Below are 25,682 nucleotides of genomic sequence, written 5' to 3'. Positions count from 1 at the left end.
GTTGTGGAGCACCATGGTAGTTCATTGAATCTTCTTGTCAGTATATCTGCTGACCCATACATTCCTTACAGGTAAGCAGATATACTGACAGATGTGCAGGAGACCTGCAATGCTTTACAGAACAAAATAATAAATGCACATTTTTTTACCTGCAAAAAAAGTGAATTTATTTTTTTGCAAAAGGTGAACCCATCCTTTAAAGATCACATCTCAGTCCAACCTTTAGGAACCCCACAGGGCCCCTACATCATCCTATGCCTGATGAAGGGTTCCTGAAAGCTCTGAATCTTTGCACTTTGATGTGATCTTTAAAGAAACAATTAGACAAATTGCAAATACTGTAGCCACAAATGTGTTCTAGTGACACATTCTATTTAAATTATATTTTACGCTGATACCAACTGGGAGTTGCTACAGTTCCCTAGGCCCACATGGTCAATACTGGTATGCGATGGGAATATTTACTCAGAGAATGGGACAGTCCCTCCTTGGGCCAGTGTGTAACAATGGCAATGACCAGGACATGGGTCAGCCCTTCCTAAGATCTGGGTTTACTAATGACTAATAGATCTTGACATCGTTGCCCCGCAGCTCCCCCTCATCCATTCAGAGAAGGCCTTGTATTTATTGAAACAGCAACACCCTGTGGTTACTATGCAGAAGGGCAGCCGCTCGGCATTGGCCCTGGAAGATTACTGCTATCACTGTAGTAGCAGTGACTACAATGTAGTACGATGATTTGCAGCTTCCACATGGATCACTCAGGTATGAGAAATGCATAATTATATTGGCTCAAGCTAAACCAATATAACTATGCAAAAAAATTCATACCTAAAACTCTGCTTTAATCATGACCAGAACATATTAATTTGACAATTATCTGTTGCTACTGCAATCTTGCACAGATTGATCTGTGTTTACTCTATTTAATAAGCAATGCAATGAACTTGAATCATAGAAATACTGATTCCTGCTAACAGGCTCTGTTACATCAAACTGTAATTAAATGTGTTTATCTTTAAGCCAGGTACAACCAGATTTTGGATCAGTATCGGCTCCTGGAACTAATTATACAGTGTGGTGTATTGTAACATGCTTCCCATTCAGTTAATACCTTCATTCCTGTTTATCAATTCAAAAAAAATATGCAACAGTTTTGGTTCTGATAGCAACTCGTGTGCCATATTCAGGTTGTTCTAGATTTCTCCACTTCTACATTTTGGTGCAACACCTGCGCCAAATTTATAATAAATTACTGGTAGTTCATATCTTACAGCCTTTTTACACAATGCAGAGGATTAACCCCTTAGGTTCCACAGTAAGCATAACAAGCTTACTTTACTGCATATACAGACTGATTTTACTGTTGTGAGTTTGGTAACACTGTAAGACCAACTTTCTTTTGGCTTACAGAAACAGATTTGATGAAAGTGTCTCCAGTGCATTCTAAAAGTGGTGCAGCACTTTCAGACAGGTATATGAATTTGGCGCACACTGCGCCACTTTTAGCACACAGGGGAGACACTTTTTACTTACCGTAATTCCAGAGATTATATTGATGGCTCACTGCAGAAAGTTTAGACTTTGCTGAATTTCTGACTGAATCAATGGGTATTTGTTGTACTTATCAAAAATGTATAACGGCCCAAAGGGAGCAAATACTAGAATTTGATTGTTAGGGTTTGCATCCTCATTATATTTGAAATAGTAAATTTGATTTGGTTGCTTGTTCTGCACAAAATAGCTACGTTTTGTTAATGCTTTTCTTTTTCAAAAATATTGTATAATCTATTATGTTTTATGAGTTTTTCAGCTGGGTTGACCTTAGATGTCTGTATCATTGTGACAATTGGTATGGTTTCCGGCCATAAGTGTACCCTGATGTGCCCCCTCCCCATCTAAATACAGCTTTTGTTCTTGGCTGGGAGCCCACTTTTACTGAGTCAGCAGCCTGTTTGGATTGTAAACATTTTATGTCATGGTAAAGGCTGCAGGGTCAGTGCAGTTGATAGGCTGTTCTTGTGACATCCAAGCCACCCCTTGTTTACATGTTCTTTATGTGTTTTTAGGAAATTTGTGATTTGATTGTTATATCCAGGACAAAGCTCAGAGAATTTCCAGGAAGACTGGAAGGTCCTATTTGTTTTGAACCCCTAGTAGTAATACATTGGATTTACCTCCCATACAGTTGCAAGAAAAAGTATGTGAACCTCTTGGGATTCCGTGGAGTTTTGCATGAATTGGGCATAAAATGTGCTCTGAACGTCATCTAAGTCACAACAATAGAAGAACACAGTCTGCTGAACATAATACTACACAAACATTAGATGTTGCCATGGTTTAATTGCACATAACATGTAAACATTCACAGTGCAGGGAGGAAAAAGTATGTGAACCTTTGGACTTAATAACTGGTTGACCCTCCTTTGGCAGCAATAACCTCAACCAAACGTTTCCTGTAGTTGCAGATCAGACCTACACAACGATCTGGAGTCATTTTGGACCACTCCTCTTCACAAAACTGTTTCAGTGTAGCAATATTCTTGGGATGTCTGGTGTGAATCGCTCTCTTAAGGTCATGCCACAGCATTTCAATGGGTTTGAGGTCAGGACTCTGACTGGGCCACTCCAGAAGGCGTATTCTGTGCTGTTGCAGCCATTGTTTTGTTGAATGACTTGTATGCTTTGGGTCATTGTCCTGTTGCATCACCCATCCTCTGCGGAGCTTCAGTTGGCGGACAGATGGTCGTACGTTTTCCTGCAAAATGTCTTGATAAACTCTGGAATTCATTTCCCATCAATGACAACAATCCGTCCAGGTCCTGAGGCAGCAAAGCAGCCCCAAACCATGATGCTCCCTCCGCCATGTTTCACAGTGGGGATGAGGTTTTGATGTTGGTGTGCTGTGCCTTTTTTTCTCCACACATAGTGTTGTGTGTTCTTCCCAAACAACTCAATCTTGGTTTCATCTGTCCACAGTATATTCTGCCAGTAGTGCTGTGGAACATCCAGGTGCTCTTTTGCAAACTTCAAACGTGCTGCAATATTCTTTTTGGACAGCAATGGCTTCCTCCGTGGTGTCCTCCCATGTACTCCATTCTTGTTTAATGTTTTCCTTATTGTAGATGTGTCAACAAAAATGTTAGCATGTGCCAGAGATTTCTGTAGGTCTTTAGCTGACACTCTGGGATTCTTCTTTACCTCATGCAGCATTCTGCGCTGTGCTCTTGCAGTCATTTTTACAGGACGACCACGCCTAGGGAGAGTAGCAACAGTGCTAAACTTTCTCCATTTGTAGACAGTTTGTCTTACCGTGGACACATGAACATCAAGGCTTTTAGAGATACTTTTGTAACCCTTTCCAGCTTCATGCAAGTCAACAATTCTTGATCGTAGGTCTTCTGAGAGCTCTTTTCTGCGAGGCACGGTTCACATCAGACAGTGCTTCTTGAAACCAGTAAACCCAAAACAGGTGTGTGTTTTTTAAGGGCAGGACAGCTGTCAGCAACACATCCAATATCATCACACTGATTGGAGTCAAGGTTGGCTCACTCCTGGCTCCAATTAGCTCTGGGAGAAGTCATTAAGCTAGGGCCTCACATACTTTTTCCTCCCTGCACTGTGAATGTTTACATGTTATGTGCAATTAAACCATGGCAACATCTAATGTGTGTGTAGTATTATGTTCAGCAGACTGTGTTCTTCTATTGTTGTGACTTAGATGACGTTCAGAGCACATTTTATGCCCAATTCATGCAAAACTCCACGGAATCCCAAGGGGTTCACATACTTTTTCTTGCAACTGTAGGTCAGGGGTTCTCTCAGAACTAAGACCTGCATTTCAGACTTCACCTGGAGCACTATTTGTTCTGGAAATCTGGTATTGTGCTGTAAATTTAATGTGAGCTTGTTATGAGGAAAGAGATTAAAAAGGTAAGAGTTAAGAGGTATAATGACACTTTAAGATACCCAAACCTGACTCATTCTCCCACAACCCCAATCTAAAACTCAGGCCCACCCATAAATGCAATGCTAATACCGCTTTTATACATCTCGGTATTTGTAAAGAACTTTAGATTGGCCACTTAAACAATGCATTGAAGGAAGCCAGCAAGAATGTTCATGTGTAACACATCTAACCAGAGAAGAACATTGATTCTCTTCTGTTCACTAGGAGAATGTGAAAGGTAGGGTCCCCTATTAGTTGCTGCATGGAAAGTCCCATTCAGATAGGGGATTTCAATGCTTTAGAGAATTGAAATGAGTTTTGTTTGTGTTCCTTTTATTGTACTCAATTAGATTCACACTTCCACTCTTCCACTGATCTAAAGGCAATGACGTCATAATGCCTACTAAGTATCCAAGTACCTTCAGATAAATGCATTTATCAGCATGTTCCAAATAGGAGTGACATGTGTTGCCCAGAGCCACCATTTTCAGACTTTGGTTGTCAGAATTTCAGTTGGGGGCCATAGATAACATATGTAGTTTGTGCTTGTAACATATTGAGAACTAAAACCAATTCTGGCTTCATAGATTTATGACATTCGGGTTGAGGCCTAGTACCTGGTAACCTGTGTTAAGATAAAGTGTACAAAAAAAACTTTCTTAAATGGATTTTCTACATGCAACCAACATTTTATTAATGGGCTCCAGAGGATATTTGTGGGCAGATAAAGGATGCAGAAATGTTTGGGAAAAAATATGGCATTACCATATCTGAATAAACAGCAATGTATATGTAAGCAGGTTGCTTACTCGTAGTTAGTGAGTTGCTGACCAAACCGGGTAGAAGAGGGTTAATTTCTTATGCCACCGTGCCCAAAGTTATCTTTGTGGCCTTTCTGGGCCCGACCCACTGGTCCTGCGCTGTTATAAAGAGGACATAGGTCCAGATCAGACCGTGCTGTAGAGAGCTGGAGTTCCCGCTGGCTGTTACCTGTTTTAGGTCAGTTCCATCTTGCCAGAGACCTACGTTCTGAAGCTTTTCACATGTAGGGTAACTGCTGGGACTTTCAGTCCACCCTGAAGACACCAGCACCTGTATTCTGCCACTATGAGCTTTTGAAGTGTGGACACTTACCTGTGCAGGTATGCTGGGGCAGCCACAGCCTTTCAAGAAGCATGTGCAGGTGACAAGGTGGGATGTCCTCTAGCATTGAGGGAGTTGTTGTCGGCACTGCCTCCAAGCAGTCCGTCTCCCATAGTAACAGGAGCAGATGGTTCCCTGCCTGGTCATAGATATAGAATAGAAAGAGTTAATTAGAGATGAGCGAATCGAACATGGCGAAGTGGAATTCGTTTCGAATATCAGGAAAAATTCGATTCGCGCCGAATCCGAAAATTAGCAAACTTCGGATGCACGAATCGAATTTTCCAAAAAATGGCGGCGACATGTGTGGCGACGGAGCGGGGATCTCTGGGAAGGCGCGCAGACAAGGCGCGCTGACCCATAATGCATTCATTCATGACATGTGATCGCATTAGCCAATCAGCAGCCAGCCAGCCAGCACTGTGTAATGGTGGAGCTATAAATTGCGGCCATCTTACAATTCTCCATTAGCCTCCGGTCATTCAAGAGAGACAGACCTGTCTGTATTAGGGACAGAGTTAGGGCCAGAGAGACTTTAGGGCCACAGAATCGTTACTTAGGGACACAGAATCGTTACTCAGGGACACAGAATCGTTACTCGGGGACACAGAATCGTTACTCAGGGACAGACACAGAATTGTTACTGAGGGACACAGAATTGTTACTGAGGGACACAGAATTGTTACTGAGGGACACAGAATCGTTACTCAGGGACACAGAATCGTTACTGAGGGACACAGAATCGTTACTAAGGGACACAGAATCGTTACTGAGGGACACAGAATCGTTACTGAGGGACACAGAATCGTTACTGAGGGACACAGAATCGTTACTGAGGGACACAGAATCGTTACTGAGGGACACAGAATCGTTACTCGGGGACACAGAATTGTTACTCAGGGACCCCCGTACCGACTCCTCATGCTGCTGCCAGGCCCGTAATCTGTCATGGGCCCCTGTACCGCCTCCTCATGCTGCTGCCAGGTCCAGAGTGTGTCATGGGTCCCTGTACGGCCTCCCATTGCTGCTGTCTCCATCGCCACACTCTGCCATGTGCCACTTTCAGGTCTCCTCACACTGCTGGTGGGTTCCATTTTGTCATAGGGTGCTGTATGGCCTCCCATTGCTGCTGCCTCCACCGCCACACTGTGGCTCCACACTCTGGTTTTGGCCCCGTGACTGCCCAAATGAGTGAAGTGTGCGGTGATTCTAAGATCGACGGCACTCATCTGCATGTCATACTGACTGACAGTATTATTTCTCTTCCCCAGCAGACTCCAAGGGCATTTAAATTAAAGGTACAGTGTTCTGCACTAATATAAAGGCTCTCTGAAGCCTAGAAACACCCTTTTTATAAGTTAAATTCGCAGCGAATATATTCGACTCGAATCGAATTTATTCCGCGAATTCGCCGAATCAGCCGAATCGAATTTTTGAATAATTCGCTCATCTCTAGAGTTAATGTAGTACAAGCATGGGGTCTGCGTTAGGTGCACAGCGACGCCATTCTGTTACTGGGAGTGAGGTAGCGAAGATGCACTGGAGAGGTGGAGTGGGCTTCGGCTTAACATGTCACTCCTAAATGCAACAACTGACAGTGAAGGTGTACATTGGTTTGAGGACTGGAAGAGTTAACTGAAATCCAGTTTTTCTGTTCAAGTGTACACAGTGTACAGCCACCTCTGAGTCTGAGGTCTACGTTAAGGTTGAGTTATCCCTGAAAGTGGCCTCTGCCCTTACTCGGGGCATTGACGAGCACGACACAAGTGAAGGTACTCCATGTATAAGGTGAGTGACCCATTCTAGGTGCCTAGCATAGCCTACAAGAACCCACTCAGTGATAGGCCTCTCATTTGAACCACACTTGGTGCCCAATGAGGAGGAGGGAAACATTAAGGAAGTACTACATGCCTACTACTATGCTCACCCACCTAGCCCCTACATATAGATCTACAATTCTTGCCTTAAATTCTTGCACAATCATACACATTCCTTTGTCAAAGTTCACAGGGCATACAAATTCTCAAAGCCTGTGTTTAAAATTAATAAATGTTGTGAATTTAAGGCATCTTGGCAGGTATGAGAACTGTACACCTTGTTCCTTGATGATATTTATATATTGTGGCAACTGATGCACAACCTCCATGAATGATGTCCCTATACAAAAAGTATACAGTAGTTAAGGTGTTTTGCTGTGCATGCAAACATATTAAGAGTTATCCGTCAGGGGCGGACTGACAACTCATGGGGCCCCCGGGCAATAGGGGATCATGGGGCCCCTGTGTCCTTGCCCAAACTCAAAAAAGCATATGAAAAAGGTACCAGGGGCATTTCATGGGGCCCCCTACTGACCCCGGGCCCGCGGGCAGTGCCCGAGTTTCCAAATGGTCAGTCCGCCCCTGCTATCCGTTAACGTTCATATATTCTTTCTTTATGTAATTATGTACCTTTTTTGTCCTCCAAGACACCCCCCTGCCCTCGCCAATGCTTCTCTGTTCAGTGTATTAAATAGAGAATCTGGAGAATCTGGTGTAACTGTGTTTAATTACCCAGAGAGGATTACACATGAAAAGTACACAGAGAAGATTAAAGGATAATGAATGTAATTAAGTGTACAGATCACTGAGTAGGGTTAGGGGTTCAGTAAAGCTGGTCATTGTGTGCCTATAATGGTATAATATAGTTTGCTGCAAGCATGTGTGCTGGTGGACAAGAAGTTTTTGTTCTGCTGTCTGTGCAGTATCACTGGTATATATCCACATGGTTATATGGACCTACAAAACCCATCTTTTAAGAAAGAAGTGAAACCTGTCGTATCTCACCCTCCACTGCCCCCAAGATGTATAAGTAATCAACTGAAGGTTCCCACAAACTTGAGCGTGGTTGAAGGATTCTGTTGCTGTAGCATTCTGTTATAAATATGGATGCTCATGTTGGCTGAGTGTGCACAGTCATTCAGTGATGTGAATTTCCCACTGCTGTCAATCTTATGGGTGCTTTTGGTCCTTTATTTATTCACTAAGCACACATCCCTGACACTGTTCCTATCTTTAGAGTTCTATAGTAATCTGCTAACCATTCTCTTTTCAAAGACAGATTTTTAATCAGATTAAGGTCTGGAGACTGCCTAGGCCACTCCAGGACCTTAATGTGCTTCTTCTTGAGCCACTCCTTTGTTGCCTTGGCTGTGTGTTGTGGGTCATTGTCATGCTGGAACACCCATCCACGACCCATTTTCAATGCCCTGGCTGAGGGAAGAAGGTTCTCACCCAAGATTTGACAGTACATTGCCCCGTCCATCGTCCCTTTGATGCGGTGCAGTTATCCTGTCCCCTTAGCAGAAAAACACCCACAAAGCAGAATGTTTCCACCACCATGTTTGACAGTTGGGATGGTGTTCTTGGGGTCATAGGCAGCATTCCTCCTCCAAACAAGGTGAGTTGAGTTGATACCAAAGAGCTCGATTTTGGTCTCATCTGACCACAACACATTCAACCAGTCCCCCTCTGCATCATTCAGATGTTCAGTGGCAAACTTCAGACCAGCCTGGGCATATACTTTCTTGAGCAGAGGGACCTTGTGGGCACTGCAGGATTTCAGTCCTTGTCAGCGTAGTGTGTTACCAATTATTTTCTTGACAAGATCCTCACGTGTAGTTCTGGGATGATTCCTCACTGTTCTCATGATCATTGACACTCCACGAGGTGAGATCTTGCATGATGCACCAGACCTAGGGAGACTGACAGTTGTTTTGTGTTTTTTCCATTTGCGAATGATTGCACCAACTGTTGTCACCTTCTCACCAAGCTGCTTGGTGATAATTTGGTAGCCCAGTCCAGCCTTGTGTAGGTCTACAATCTTGTCCCTGACATCCTTGGACAGCTCTTTGGTCTTTGCCATGGTGGAGCGTTTGGAATCTGATTTTTTTGACTGCTCCTGTGAACAGCTTGTTACCTGTATGAAAGACACCTGGTAGCCATAAATCCTGCTGAATGATAGGGGATCAAATACTTATTTCCCTCATGAACATGCAAATTTGTGCATAATTTGTAAGACATGCATTTCTTATGAATTTTTTGTTGCTCCTCTGTCTCTGTGTTTTATATATACACTTGTGTTCAAAATAATAGTCAGACATCACTAACCTGATCAATCACTGTTTCTGGTAGAAATTATATTTCTATATGGCAGATAATTTACTAGCAGGTGTAGTAGAGTAATAGAAATCCAACAGACCCAACAGTCATGACATGCATGCTGCTGATCTGTGTAATTGAATCACTAATTGAAAGGGGCATGTTCAAAATAATAGCAGTGTGGAGTTCTATTGGTGAGGTCATTCATTCTTTGAAAAACAGGTGGCAATTATTGCCCTTATTTAAGGAAGGAAGGCAGCAAATGTTGTACATGCTGGTTACAGTGCATTTCTCTCTGAAATTCTGAGGAAAATGGGTCATTCCAGACATTGTTCAGAAGAACAGCGTACCTTGATTAAAAAGTTGATTGGAGAGGGGAAAACTTATAAAGAAGTGCAGAAAATGATAGGCTGCTCAGTTAAAATGATCGCAAATGCTTTAAAATGGCAACCAAAACCTGAAAGATGTGGAAGAAAGCGGAAAAACTACCATTCGAATGGATAGAAGAATAGCCAAAATGGCAAGGACTCAGCCAACAATCAGCTCTAGGAAGATCAAAGAAGATCTAAAGTTCCCTGTGAGTACTGTTACAATTAGAAGACGCCTATGTGAAGCCAAGCTATCTGCAAGAAGCCCCCGCAAAGTCCCACTGTTGAAAAAAAGACATGTGCTGAAGAGGTTACAATTTGCCAAAGAGCACATTGACTGGCCTAAAGAAAAATGGCGCAACATTTTGTGGACTGATGAAAGTAAGATTGTTCTTTTTGGGTCTAGTGGCCGGAGACAGTTTGTCAGATGACCCACAAACAGTGAATTCAAGCCACAGTACACTGTGAAGACAGTGAAGCATGGTTGCGCAAGCATCATGATATGGGGATGTTTCTCATACTACGGTGTTGGGCCTATTTATCACATACCAGGGATCATGGATCAGTTTGAATACATCAGAATACTTGAAGAGGTCATGCTGCCTTATGCTGAAGAGGAAAGGATTGACGTTATGGAGTGGCCAGCCCAATCCCTGTATCTTAATCCAATAGAAAACTTGTGGGTTAACATCAAAAATGCAGTTTCTGAGGCAAAACCAAGAAATAGAGAAGAACTGTGGAATGTAGTCCAATCATCCTGGGCTGGAATACCTGTTCACAGGTGCCAGAAGTTGGTTGACTCCATGCAACACAGATGTACAGCAGTTCTCAGAAACAGTGCTTATACAACTAAGGCTGGCCATACATTATACAATTATCTGCAGATTTTCTGCCCAATTTCCTTTAGATTTACCTTCAACTATGTAGTGCAAGGGCCTGCCTAATTGGATACAACTGAAAGTGTTGTTTAGGTTTGTCCTCCTATTATATGGTTTTTGGTAAATCTAAACCAAAAATATGCAGATAATTGTATAATGTATGGCCAGCCTAAATATTAATTGATTCAAAGGAAAGCAAAATCTTCAAACAATTTTCAGTTTATATAGTGAATGTTTGAGTTTGTAAAGAAGAATACAAACACTGCTATTTTTTTGAACAGTCTAATATTCACTTTTATTAAATTTTTTTTAAAGGAACAACACAAATTTGATATATTTTTCTTAATGTTTTGATTTGGAATAGAATGTGTAGTGTTCCCAATGTGTGTATGGAAATAAAAGCTATTCAAAGGATTTTGAGCTTTATTCACCTTTTTCAACACACTGCTATTATTTTGAACACAACTGTGTGTGTGTGTATATGTATATATATATTAGTGTGTGTAAAGCGCTGTGTAAACTGACGGCGCTATACAAGTACCTGTAATAATAATGTAATATATATATATATATATATATATATATATATATATATATATATATATATATATATACACACACACTATATTGCCAAAAGTATTGGGACAGCCCTGCAAATCATTGGATTCAGGTGTTCCAATCGCCTCCATGGCCACTGGTGTATAAAATCAAGTACCTAGGCATGTAGACTGCTTCCACAAACATTTGTGAAAGAATGGGTTGCTCTCTGGAGCTCAGTGAATTCAAGTGTGGTACAGTGATAGGTTGCTACCTGTGCAAGTCCATCTGTGAAATTTCCATGCTACTAAATATTCCACGGTCAACTGTTAATGGTATTATAATAAAGTGGAAGCAACTGGGAAGAACAGCAGTTCAGCCACTGAGTGGTAGGCCACATAAAATGACACAGTGGGATCAGCGCATGCTGAAGTGCACAGTGCGCAGATGTCGCCAACTGTCTGCAGAGTCAATAGCTAAAGACCTCTAAACTTCATGTGACCTTCAGATTAGCACAACAATAGTGCGTAGAGAGCTTCTTGGAATGGATTTTCATGGCAGAGCAGCTACATCCAAGCCTTACATCACCAAGTGCAATGCAAGGTGTCGAATGAAGACATGGATGAGCAAGTTTGGGGAGGAGGAACTTGATTGTCCTTCACCTCAACCTGATAGAACACATTTGGGATGAATTAGAGTGGAGATTGCAAGCCAGGCCTTCTCGTCTGACATCAGTGCCTGGCCTCAAAAATGCGCTTCTGGAAGAATGGTCAAACATTCCCATAGACACACTCCTAAACCTTGTGGACAGCCTTCCCAGAAGAATTGAAGCTGTTATAGTTGTAAAGGGTGGGCCAACTCAATATTAAATCCTACAAACTAAGACTGGAATGCCATTAAAGTTCATGTGCATGTAAAGGTAGGCGTCCCAATACTTTTCTCAGCCATCGGTCTTCCACACTCGCATCTCATATCTGAACCTGTCCTAGAGGTACTAAGCATTGCAGATTCCACTCCATTACATTAATTTCAACTTCTCATTTTACTGCCACCTATTGTTATGCACTAACTCACAGACACTTATTTATTTTTATTTATATTTATTTTTATTTTCGCATCTACTACAATAATAATTTTTATAATTTCCAATAATATTTTTTTATAAAAACATTTACCATTATGCATGAAAATGCTTTTATATACACTGTCTGTAGCCATACACAACATTTTCAAGTTACAGATACATAATTTATTACATTTTATGATCTTTGCATCTCCCATCTTTTTGATCTTTGCAATTGATGTGCGTATTTATTTATGTATTTGTCCTACTGTATCACTACAAATAACCCCCTCTAACTCCTCCCCCTCTAACGAGCAGAGGAGGTGGAGCATTGCTCCCAAGGCATCTAGCCATGGCTATTTATAGCATGACCTTCAAGCTGGCTGGTCAGTAGCTCTGAGGAAAGGGACTCGTCTCCGAAACGCCTCAGCCTCCTGACTACACTGACAATTGGTAAACCTTGCCCGTTGTGGCCATCTCCATTATGCAAAAGCTTTTTATACATGCTATGCCTGTGAGTATGTTTTTGTCTTTTACACCTTTGAATAAATCTTGGATAATGCACTAGGTGTTTACGCCACCTGTCTGCTCTTTTTCCAGTGGTTGATTTCCCCCATCTGAGGAGGGCTGCACCCCTGAAGCATTATCTTTAGGTCACTTCTGTCCTGGTCCCCTTGGCCTCCCTGTGGCATTTCATTTCCTGGAGTGCTGGAGAGTACACACGGTTATCTAGTTCCAATACTTTTGGCAATATAGTGTATATAAGTTGCAGAACTGTTTTGCTTGTTGTTTACATGGTTATTTATGCCAATCTTTTTAACACTGTTTGACATGTTGTATCATGTGCCTGTTTTAGTGTTGGGGTCGCACTTGTGAAAACGGGGGGGTGAAATGCATGTGTAGGCAGGTTGCCTACAGTAGTTTGTAAGCCCTGGTTGGCTCTGGCAGGGGAAGGATAGGTTAAACCTTTCGGTCCCTTTTTCCCCAGGCTTTTTTGGACCCAGCCTACCTGCCCTATGCAGATGTATTACATCTGTGTACCTGCTGTTCGTTCCTGGTTTTGGATCATGGTATGGTCCTGGGTTGGGAATGTCCTGACACTGGTTTTGTGGAGGAGGACTGCTGGGCCCTGTGTGCCTGCTGTTCGTAGCTAGTTCTGGATCGTGGTATGGTCTCGGGTTGGGAATGTCATGACACTGATTTGCAGAGGGGGACTGCTGGGCCCTGCAGTCCAGCCAAAGATGCCAACCCCTCGGAATACTGCCAAGTATGAACTTTCACCAGTGTTGGGTTTTCTCTTTTCTAAGGCAGGTCTAGGCAGCCACCAAACAGTCAGACAGTTAGGGTCTGGACATCTAAGGAACTGTGTTGCACTTTATTTTGTTGCACTTCTGAACTTTCAGTAAAGTTTGTTAACCTTTTCCTGAGCCTAGTCTGAAGTTACTAAAGGGGTGCATAATGGCCACGTGGCAGATACAGCATGTAGTCAGCCATGTCCTCTCCCTGCCCCCCCCCCCCCTTACAGACTGGTGCAACTGACCCCCTTCTGACTTGGATTTTACCTACTCTGAGTGAATTTTCCATCTCCTTAGACTCGTATTGGAATGCATAACCTGTCTGACAACAAAAGTTTGTTGACACAGGTTCATAGACATATCGTCTGACTGTAAGCATCTGGATTGACTGATATTCATCCTATGTCTGTGGGTATAATCCTTTTAACTTCTTTTAAAGATACTGAGAATGTATTGTATATAGGGATTGTTTCTCTTAAGACTCTACACCACCCTCTCCATCCACCCTGCTCCTGGTTCTGTTTCCTTTTATGCGCTAATATCTAAAGTGCAAACACTGCAAAAAAACTTTATTTCACTGTAGAGGAGGCATTTAGCAGTGTAAAATTTGTTTAGCTGATAGCAGTGTGCAATGGCAATGTGTAAATCTTTCCATTGTGGAAATCTGATGCCAAAAAGCTGACTGATTATAGCTACACTGTACAGGTCTGCCAAGTAAGGGAAATTCCACATTCCAGAATGAGTGAGTATGTTTACTGCCATCCTAAAGGGGATGGCCAGATAAAAATAAATACCCATTCCACTACAAACCCTCTAAACATACAGAGTTTCTAGAAATGTAGTTGGAGATCATGGAGCTAAAAGGACCAGTATCTACTTTCTGCATAGCTGGGTTGTTTAGTGATGTCAGTGGTTACAGAAATCTTCCGTTATGATGCACATTCTCTTGGCTCTAGTGCAACAGTGTCATAACAGAAAAAAAAGTGATACTTTCTACGTTAGAATTTGTGGGCACACAATGCAAATTCCTCCAAATGAATTTAATTAGGCCTTTAATGGTACCACTCAGATACACTTATTTTTATTAAAAAAAAAATTACAGTTTTTTGCCATCATTTTAAGAACAAAAGTCTATTGCACATCTCCTATACATGGCTATCGCCATTTTTTAACTCCTTATTAGATCGCAGCCATTGGCTGCCAGCACTGATCAGATGCCGATCGGATGCTGGTTTTCCAGAATGCCCCTTTGAAAGAAGCAAGCTGAACAGCCGACTTCTGTCAGACAGGTAGGTGTACACATGTGCCGAATGTCAGCCGGTTTCTATTGAACTGGCCAATACCAGATGATATTGAGCCATAATGTACGAGGCTTTAGCCTGGGTGTCTATCACTTGGCCTCCTAAGTAAAAGACTGCTGATCTGGATGAGGTTGTGTGCTGCAAGTAGATAAGAGCCATTGCAGTTTTATGGGGTACAGATGACGCAGAGACCCCTTATCCGGCCTTTCCTTTACAGTTTCAGTGGTCAAGGAGTGCTATTGTCAGACAAGTTAGTATCCTCTTCAATAAAACCTGTACTTCTCGGAGTATCTCATGTCCTCCACCGCTCCCTGGTTACAAGTTTATTCAGCATTAAAACCTGAAAAGACTTCCCCCTAGTCTGATTTCTATGTCAGTGTGCCTGAACTGTGCTCTGTGTGTGCTGGCAGTCTCTGCATTAGTGAGTAGGAACACTTGTTACCATCATTATCAATGATGGAAGTGTACTGTGCCTTTTGGCCATCATTAGCCAGCGGCCCTCTAGGGGGTAGTGCTACATTTCCTAATATTTAAACTTTTCAGTTCTAAACATAATAAAGTAACTATACAAAAAAGTATTATACATTTCCTTTTAAAGCCGAGAGAACTCAAATTCTGAATGTACCCAATGTCAGATTTGCCAGTCATGCCCATGAAATCCCAGACATATTTAAGGAGTGGCTGAATTAACACTTGGGTTGATGCAACACCCAATTTTCTGGTTTGGGAAGACCTAGGTTTTGAGGTCACCTCGGCTTCTTCCTATCTATATACTGATTGACACTGCTGTACAATAAAGATAATTATAACTCAGTGAGGGAGCAATTAGATCCTGTATGGCATGAGAACTCCAGGAATTAAATCACACATGTAGTTTTGTACAACTCTCAATTGTTTTCAGCTACTCAAGCATACGCGATCAACCCAGTATGTATACTGCAGATATATTTTTATTTGATTTAGTTATACAGTATCTCACGGAACTGGGTACACCCCTCCCATTTTTGTACATATTTTATTATATCTTTTCATGTGACAACACTGAAGAAATTAAAATTTTCTACAATGTAAAGTAGTGAGTGTACAGCTTGTATAACATTGTAAATTTGCTGTCCCCTCAAAATAACTCAACACACAGCCATTAATGTCTAAACAGCTGGCAACAAAAGTGAGTACACCCCTAAGTGAAAATGTCCAAATTGGGCCCAATTAGCCATTTTCCCTCCCTCATGTGACCCGTTAGTGTTACAAGGTCTCAGGTGTGAATGGGGAGCAGGTGTGTTAAATTTGGTGTTATAGCTCTAACTCTCTCATACTGGTCACTGGAAGTTCAACATGACACCTCATGGCAAAGAACTCTCTGAGAATCTGAAAAAAGGAATTGTTACTCTACATACAGATGTATGTATCGAGAAAACATTACCAGCAAGCGTGTTCCACAAAAATAACTTTTTAGATTGACTTCTGTCCAGCAGGGGCAGCCACACATGGTTTTAAATTCATCCGGTTCCTGCTGAACTGGCTGATTTTTAATCCATTTATTGCCTTCATCAGTAGAAATGATCATCTCATAGAAATCTATTAATACACAGTCATAATATTTAAAAACCAGGTTAGGGGCGGTAAAACAAAAAAATGTTCTTTGTAAAGGTGGTGGTCCTAGAAGGGTGATGCTTTGGGTGTCATAGGCTGCAAGCCTACTTTTCTGACTCCAACTGTTGTACTAGTGACTTATCCCTTGCTGAGACCTCTATGCCTGGCCTGTATAAGCAGATACAATCACCGTGGAGAGTCTGAGCTGAACTCACCAAACACCTTTTTCTCTTCCACGAAGATCTTTATTAAATGCAGAAGGTTACAGCAGACAACAGGATGTGGAAGATGATTGAAAAAAAAAACGTACTTGCAGGTCAAAACATGGTAACGCGTTCCCCTCATGTGAGCAAATTATCATGTGGCCATGAGGCAATGGGGAATTTAATCATAAAATAGGAGGGAACACAGAAAAAAAGGTGCAGTAACCAAAATAACCACTAGATGGCAGTATCTAGTACCAACTATACTGTTTTTTCGGTGGAACATGTAACATATTCCCATAGCTGCAGTCACCGCCCCCTTCCTCTGACAGTACAGGGAGACTTCTCCCTGTACTTTTGTCAAATTTGAAAACGGCGTGACCGTGCAGGGCTCCGCCCACACGGCCACGTCACTCATTCACGGACTTCCATGAATGAATGAACTGCAAGTCCCGACAGCCTTAGTGGCTGTGGGCTTGTAGTTTTCAATGAATTACCACGGCGCTGTGGAGTGCCGTGGTAGTTCATTGAAGATACCTGTCAGTATATCTGCTTGCCTGTACATCCCATACGGCAAGCAGATATACTGACAGGTCTGCAGGAGACCTGCATGGCATCAGCGATCTATAGGAGCTTTCGAGGCTCATGTAGACAAAAATAATAAATGCACATTTTTTACCTGCAAAAAAATAGCATTTATTATTTTTGTCTAAAAGGTGAACTTATCCTTTAAGTCTATACAGTATTTGTAAAAATCAGGGGACATTGATCCAGCTAGAACATAAACAAAGAATAAATTCCTAAGCAAATACTCAAAATTTGACAGTACTCATCTCTGCATTAATTTGTATCTGTGATATCTATCTGAAGTTCAGCTTCAAGGGCTAATTCACACTGTGTGTATAATCGCACTGTCAAACGCCAGTCACCACTATAAAGCACAGAAAACAATTGTTTTCTGTGTGTTCTATTAACACTGCAATGCAGCTGTGCTGCATGGGGCTGCGATTAAAATGCAGATATGCTGCATTTTATTGTAGTACACCATACAGGATCACATGTCATTCAGCAGTTGTCACACACAAAGCTTGTCGCCCAAAAGAAGCTCCTGCTCCTTTTTTGAGTGACACGCTTCACGCGATGCGTTTTGCCGTAATTAATCATGTAACAATTGCTGCAAAACCACACTACATTTTGGTTCCATTGAAAATCTATGACACCCGAACACACGTGGTGCAATTTGTAATTTTTTCAGAGCGCTTCGGAATCTAGAGATTGCAAACACTCATGTGAACAGTGCCTCCTGCATTCACTCTTATAGAGAAACATTTTTCTGGCAGTTATGAAGTTGACAGATATTTCAGTTATGTATCCGTTAGGATAACATCTTAAGTTGTTGGCTGCACCGGACAGACTGGATTGGCTGGCTCCAGAAATAATTAAGACTAGATTTGAGAGTACAAAAAGGAACATTAAAGGATACGTTCACCTGTTTTTAGGGTGGAACATGTAACATGTTCCCAATGCTGTAGCCGCTGCCCGTTCCACCCCCACCCCCCTTCCCTGTGACAGCAGTACAGGGAGAAGTTGCCCGTACAAGCTGTCACTTTTTTTAAAAAAAACATGGCTGTGTGGGGCTTCCGCTGCAGCGCTGTGGAGCACCTTGGTAGTTTCTTGAATTTTCCTGTCCGTAAATCTGCTTGCCTGTACATCCCATACGGGCAAGTAGATATACTGACAGTTCTGCAGGAGACCTACATGGCACTAGCAACCTTCTGATCGCTGGAGCAATGCTTTACAGGCTCCCGCAACTAAGAATAATAAATACGCATTTTTTTTACCTGCAAATAAATATGCATTTATTATTTTTGGGCAAAAGGTGAACTTATCCTTTTAAGTTCAGAGCCATTTTTAAAGAGTAAGACTACATTTACACTGGCTTTTTAGGATTTTGTGTATAGCATACTGTATATTATATGTCTAGCTCTCCCAAAGAGTGTTGATAATTTTGTGCCTGTGTCATCAGGACTCTAAGGGAGCAGTCTGACACTGAAGAAAGGTCTTTCTCCTCCCTTTCATACCTGAGGTCAAAGGTTCTCCTTGAGTATATTTGAAATACTGTAGACTTGTGTTCACTACTGCAGGTTACTACCTTAAAGGATGAGTTCACCTTTAAGACAAAAATAATAAATAATAATAAATGTAGCAGCGGGAGTCCCCAGATTCCTGCTGCGGCTAGGTGTTGCCTCTGTCCCCATTCACTATGATGACAATTCGCTAGCGGCTGCTGCTATTTATTGCTCTCTGCACAGCTACATATTACTTGCGGTGATTGGTGCTGGACGCACTGATACCTCTACAATTTGCATTAGCCTAATTTGCCAGTGTGAATATAGCCTTACCCTCAAGTGTGGATTGTAAAGTGTATATTGAATGAATCAGAATGAGTACATTCAGAACATGAAAAAGCAATGTTACTCGTAGTGTTCATGTTTCACCCACCACTTGCTGGACCACTGAATGCAATCCCTAGTTCTCCCTACCATTTAGCCTAAAAAACTGATGACCTTTTGCAGTGTAGCCAAAAAGCCTTACCCATGCATGTTGCATCCATTGTTGTGAGAATAGGTTTTGACTATCATGAATGCACAAATACAGACAGAATATAACACAGGCTGTCTACATTGTCCCATTAAAAGTATAGAAAATATTGTTCATTGGCATTCAATTTTTATCAAAATACCTAACCATAAACCACTAATTTAACAATATATATAGAAAAGAAACTTCAGCGCAATATGTACCTCCTTATGATTGTGCAGCTAGCATGTAATGAGTTCCCACATATGACAAACTAAATATTGAAAAATGTAGCACAGCAAATAAACAACACAGTGATGCTTCAATATCAAATGTGAACCTTGAACCTTTTGAATGTGCTCTAATAAACAGAGACAGTGAAAACACTCTCCAGTGCTTGTGAATACTTAATGATCAAACTACTTCAAGGGCATATATTCCAATGGATGGATATATATATATATTATTCTGTAATATCCACAGTGCTTGTGATACTTTTCCAACAAAAATCATGTGACTTTTTACAACATAAATCGTGATGAACAGTCCCATGTATTCCACAATGATTTTGTGTGATCAGATGTAATACACCGCTATTATTCAATATGTTTGTTTTATTGTGCTCCCCACCTCCAACACACTTATGCACTCACCGCAAAGTTTGACCCATAATGACAGGTCAAACTGCACTTTTCCCTTTTAACCCTGGCAGGTATATATGGTACAAAGTCTTCCCACTCTTTTGCCAACTCTTTGCTAACACTTTGTATAGATCCAATCCACTCCGCAATTATGTAAAAAAATGCTGAATGGAGTGTAGTATGTACAACCAAAAATAGCCTTTATTAAAAAAATATATATCCACTCACATTAAAATGTGTGCTCCTGGGACACCACAGTGTTAGAAACTCACTGTACAGTGCTCCAGATTGTTTAGATGATGTAATCCCTCTTGAAAAATGGCGGTACGTAGGCAAATTAAAAAAATACTTTGTAAAATGAATCTTGTATAATTGGGCATACATGAACCTGCTTGATTGCACATGTTTTGCCTGTGTGCTCCCATCCATTGTTCAGGTAACCAAAACTGACATTTATACTGTATGTGTAACCTTCAATAGCTAGGGACTGTTTATATGTAGGCAATGTAAACCTATAGTATTTATTGGTACAAATGTATCTAAAGCTGGCCATAGATGGTTCAAACCTCTGCAAATTCAGAGCTGGTTTAGAGCAAGTAAAACCAGTCTGTTGGGTTTTAAATGCGATTATTGCTAGCGGCTATTATAGTCACTAGCAGTAATCACTGTGTTCTTCCAGCGGGAAAACCCCAGTAGAACACTGACTGTGTTGATGGGGAAATCAAGTGATTTTTATTTCTGCAACCCATGGTCTATGGCTGACTTTAGGCCTCATGCACACTGGGCCCCAGGCCGCAGCCAAACACCCAGTGTGCATTGCTGTTATAACCCTAAAAATGAATTTCTTGGTTGCTCCCTTTTTGGTATGAAATATAAACCATTGATAGTGTTTTGTTATATCTGTTGAATTTGTGCAAGAAATCTGATGCACTCTGCAGTACTGTCCTTATCTATCACCTCTGTGGACTACAGAACACCCCATCCTTTGCTTCATAGATGGGGAGAGGGAAGGTCTGTAGTTCTCTCCTAAGATGACAACGCTGCTCCTCCATTCATTGATGCAATATGGTGGGCAAGTGTTGATTCTCAGCCTAGAACAGGAAGAGTGTTACTGGCAGGATAACTAGGTGGAAATCTAGGAAAAAAATCCTAAAAAAAAAAATGAATGCATTCACCATGTCTATGGACTAGTTAGCTGAAATGTATTATATTTTTGTTCTTTGATATAGATATACTTTAACAGGCCTCTGGTATTTCTTCAATGAGCAAAGCGTTGCACATATGTATAGTCCCATAGTGGTTGTGGTGTGCTGTGACTGTGTATATTACATCCCACGCATGTTTCACAATATACCTTGAATACAGAACACGCCTATGGGCACATACCTTAAAATGCACCTATCAAACAGTTTTATTAAAAAATGTAATGTTTGGTGTGATGCTGTATCAGTGCTCAGGCTTCATGCACACTGGATGTTGAAATGCCACTTGACAGGAGTATTGGACTTTTTTTCTTCCTCTAAACACCCCACAGTGTTAGTCTATGTCAATGCACACATAGGAGTTTACAGGCGGGGTGTTTAACGGCAGAAAAAACCCCTCTGCCAGCACGTCCGGGAGCAGCAGCGTTTTGGCAGAAAAAACATACCTAAAATCACTTTGGCTTTGGCCGTGTTTTTGAAACTGCTTTTCTCCTGTATGAAAAGGAGTCTCCTGGCATTATATCTGATTGATAATTATCCGTTTCGCCACATGCGTGGTGCAGATGTCAGCAGTTGAGGCCTGAACTGACTGTTTTGATAGAAAGCTGAGGAACATGATGGTTATATGTTTGTGTTGCTTAACTTTTTGTCTTCACCCCGAATGAGGAAACTGATCGCATGATCATATGTTCAGCCCCTGAATTTGCTGACTTGCCAAAATATGTAAGAGAACAAACCAGCTAAATTAGTCTGGCTCCCTAGTTCAAGAAACTGACCTTTCTCTCCATTCACTCACTAAATAGTTCTAAGGTCAGAGGAGAATATTGCACAACAGCATATTTTAGCCTTAAATTTTTTGCTTACAATCTCCACCCTAAGCAAAGGAATGCTGCCACAACTTAGTCTGGGGCAATAGGAGGAGCAATATGTGATATATTGACTAGTTATGGTCATCTATGATATTTGATCATGTCAGATAAAAGGGCTTTACCCTAATGGGATGTAGTGCAGGTAATGGTACATTTATGTATTTTCATCATTTGCTTAGTTTGTATTGCTCAGGCAGGTTCCAAGTTTATGTTAACAATTGTTGAGATAAGTTCAGTTAGCATTTTGAACAGACTGTTGATTTTCAGTACGGTTAGATTTGAACCATAGACTTGAGCAGTGAAGCACAGTCGCGGTCTGAAACAAGATGCTAAACACATCCCTTGACTGGTGAATTCTAGAGGGAACATTTAAAATCATGAAAATATAAAGCAGCGAATAAATAACAGATCTAAAACTCTCTTTTTAAAAAAAAAAATACTTATAGTAGCTGTAAACTGTATCTTTCACTAACAGCAAAATCCTGTTTGGACTACCATGAACTGAAAATACTATCTTGTCCACAAATACCATCAAAATTATACACTTTTTAAAATATATTTTGATGGTATTTGTGGACAAAGTATTTTCAGTCTGTGGTAGTCCATGAAACAAGATTATTTTGTTAGTGTTGGATTTGTAGTTACTAGGGAACCAAGACCAAAGTTTTAAGGGTGGTTGAATGGCCATTTTTACATCCCAGTAGATCGCAGTGCTAATGCGCACTGGCGCACCCCCTGGGGCATGCAGCCACGCGATCCTGTGACCACTCTGTCTGGTAAACACAGTGGATCACTCTGTTTGGTAGACACAGTGGATCACAATGCTCCATACCCAGACACTGTAAGCTGCCAGGGTATCATGTGATTGCTGGTCAAAGCAATCACATCATAATAGGTAAGAAAAACTGTCATGAATGGCTTTCATTCATGACAGTGTGCATACTGTTGTGATGCTGTGCTTGGCTCACAGCTATCGCATGGTACCTGGGGCAATACCAGTACCTATACCATGTTATAGCTATGGGCCAATCACAGCACCACAATAGTAAACAATGAGTCATTAATGAAAGACATTTATGCCAGTTGAAACAATTGCTGTTAGCAATCACCAGTGTAACAAGTAATCACAGTATAGAAAAAAAAAATCTCTGATCACTCCCCACCCCAGAGTACTACAGTGTCACTATGGTGATACTGATCTATGCTGATGACAGAATGTAAAAAATAATTTTTTTTTTTCTACAAACTGTAAACAGTCAGTATTCCACTGTCGCACCAGTCACATGATGACGCTATACTGCACTAATAACAGTATGCAAAAAAAAAAATTAAAAAAAAATCTACTTTTTTCATTTCTTCATTTTTCAAAAAATTGTGACAAAAAATTACAACTTTAAAAAACTTGCCATGCCTCTCACTAAATACCTTGGGCTGCCTGCTTCACAAAAAGGGGTCATTTGGTGTGTATTTGTGCTGTCCTGTCATTTTAGGGTTTTAAGAAATTGAATAGGCCATCAGTACATCAGGACTGATCAATTTTCAAATATATAAACCATAGTTTGTACACTCTTTCCTACAGACTAAACAATATACTCTGAATTGGGTTTTTATTGATCAAAGAAATGTACCCGATTTACATTTTGGCCAAAATGTATAAAGAATGTTTGTTTGCAAGCTATGGAAAAACATGTCAAAGTGTTTGGTATTTTTTCGTGTATATAAGAAAAAACAATAAACACAATGATGATTAAATACCACCAAAAGAAAGCTCTATATATGTGGAAAAAAAAGTATGGTATATAAATTTAATTTGGGTACTGTTTTGCATGACTGAGCAATTGCCAATTAAATTACCAGAGTACTAAATAGCAAAAACATGGAGACCCCAAGTTGTTGTCAGGCCTGCCCAGTTCGTCCTTCTGGACTACAGAAACTCCTGCTTTCTTCATCTCCACAACACAAAGCTGGGGGGGGGGGGGTTCTGTGATCCAGCAGTGGAGAACTTTGCTAGGCTAACAGTGCTTGGAATTTCAGTACAACAGAGGTATTGCACTTCTTAAGATGCAAAACATGGGGAAAGGTGCATATATTGCAGAGATATGGTGAGTGTATTGTTTCTTTTTTGTTAATTTTGCTCAGACATACACTTTAAATGAGGAGTACATATGAAAATTTTCTACATATCGATCAATAATGAACCCATTTTATGCTTTTCAGGTTATGGATACACCACCCCCCTGACCGACTCTGGGAAAGCCTTCTGTATCTTCTATGCTCTTGTTGGCGTCCCTTTCACCATGCTGGTCCTTAGTGCTGCTGTCCAGCGTCTCATGGCTACCTTCACCTACAGCCCTATTCGTTTCTTCCAGCTTTACAAAGGATTTGACCGGAAAAAAGTGACCGTGGTTCACCTAATTGTCTTAAGTGTGTTGGTTTTGATTCTGTTTCTTATTGTTCCTGCGGCCATATTCAACGCCATAGAAAGTTCCTGGAGTTTCCTGGATGCCTTCTATTTCTGTTTTATTTCTTTGTGCACTATTGGCCTAGGAGACTACGTCCCGGGGGAACAGGACAACCAGTGGTTAAGACAACTCTACAAGGTGTCTGTGGCCTGTAAGTATAAGGAATCTAGGAAAGGGGGGTGGGGGGGGGGGGATGGGGATAGATTATTTTTGTGAATATGCACAACGCTCCCTATACAGCTTGTAAAATAATGAAAGTGTCAACTTTGCCAACCATCCATAAATGTATAGAAAAGTGGATCAGGCGTGCAATGTCAGGCTCCTGCAGACACTCCTGACAGTTGCCTACCCGTACTTCCATACTGGCAGACAGTTGCTGTCTTTAAAATGTGACAGATGGTACAGGGAGAGGATCCCCTACCTGCTATCACATTGGGGGATCCAGGGGTGATAATGGCATGTCATTAGTAACATGTTACACCCCAAATACAAGTGTAACATTTACCATGTTACTAATGGTGAACCTAGCCTTTAATGTGTATGGCTAGGTGAAAAAAGTGACAGATGAGCCGAGTTCAGTGGGATACTGAAAATTACAGTCACATGGCTGTAGATAAAGATCCTTATTCTAGCGTGAAGGGACCTTGCATGCTCTCATCATTTGCAGACTTGCTGTGACTTTTTTCCCCTGGACATTGGTAACATTTACATGTTATGACATATAGCAAAACAAAGACGACTTTTAATTGCTGTGTCTGTGATGAGCTGGATGCTGTCACAGCTAAGCGGCAGTCTTGGTTTCGTATTGGAGGATCACATGATGGAAAGGATTTGCTCATTTTGCTCTTCTTGCTTTTTGAATCGGCTGACTGCATTTCTATTCAGGTAGCTTCACTTTCCACTTGCAGTGGTTTTTAGACACTACTACCAAATATTATCTCTGGAAACCGGTGTGGATGTCCTATAAATAACCATTGTTTTATATTAATACAAATGCTGTGTCTGAGGACTTGTAGTTTTAGCTCAGTATATAAAGGGGACCACTGTCCACATTGCCAGTCTTCCCCAGAAGGCCTTTTTAGGGTTAAAGTATAACTGACGACAAAACGTTTTTTTTCTTTTAGTTCTGGATAGCGTGGATAGGGATTTGTACACCTGTCAGATTTCATTGCTGTCTGTGCCCGTTAGGGAAATGCACGTTCTCTTTTTTGTCCTTTTTACAGTTATCATTAAAATTGAAAGTAAAAGCAAATCACAAATTTTGGGTTGTCCCTAGAAAAATAATAGAGGGGAAATCTCCCAATGGGGATACTATTTTTACTATTTCTAGTGACCTGAGGGCCCTAAAGGATTTCCTTAATTTGAAAGGATTTCCTCTCACTTCCTGTTTTGGCTATTGGACAGGAAGTGAAGGTAAATCTCCATGATGGGATATAGATGGCAAAAAAAAAACCTGACCGGT

General features: G+C 41.1%; 1 protein-coding gene across 1 annotated transcript in view; it reads left to right on the top strand.

The window, feature by feature from the left end:
• The window catches only part of LOC149447503 (potassium channel subfamily K member 6-like), a 50,398-nt gene that overhangs the window by 17,221 nt on the left and 7,495 nt on the right, over positions 1–25,682 (top strand). Inside the window, exon 3 of the mRNA XM_089652525.1 lies at positions 23,976–24,371. Within this exon, the coding sequence (XP_089508651.1) occupies positions 23,976–24,371 (396 nt within the window). The remainder of the gene's footprint in view (positions 1–23,975; positions 24,372–25,682) is intronic.

This window comes from Staurois parvus, unplaced genomic scaffold (genome assembly GCF_062004578.1).
Source record: "Staurois parvus isolate SC_StPar_1 unplaced genomic scaffold, SC_StPar_1.0 ptg000684l, whole genome shotgun sequence".
In the NCBI taxonomy this organism is placed as follows: domain Eukaryota; kingdom Metazoa; phylum Chordata; class Amphibia; order Anura; family Ranidae; genus Staurois; species Staurois parvus.
The sequence above is the reverse complement of the archived record's forward strand: the minus strand, read 5'-3'. Positions and strand labels throughout refer to the sequence as shown.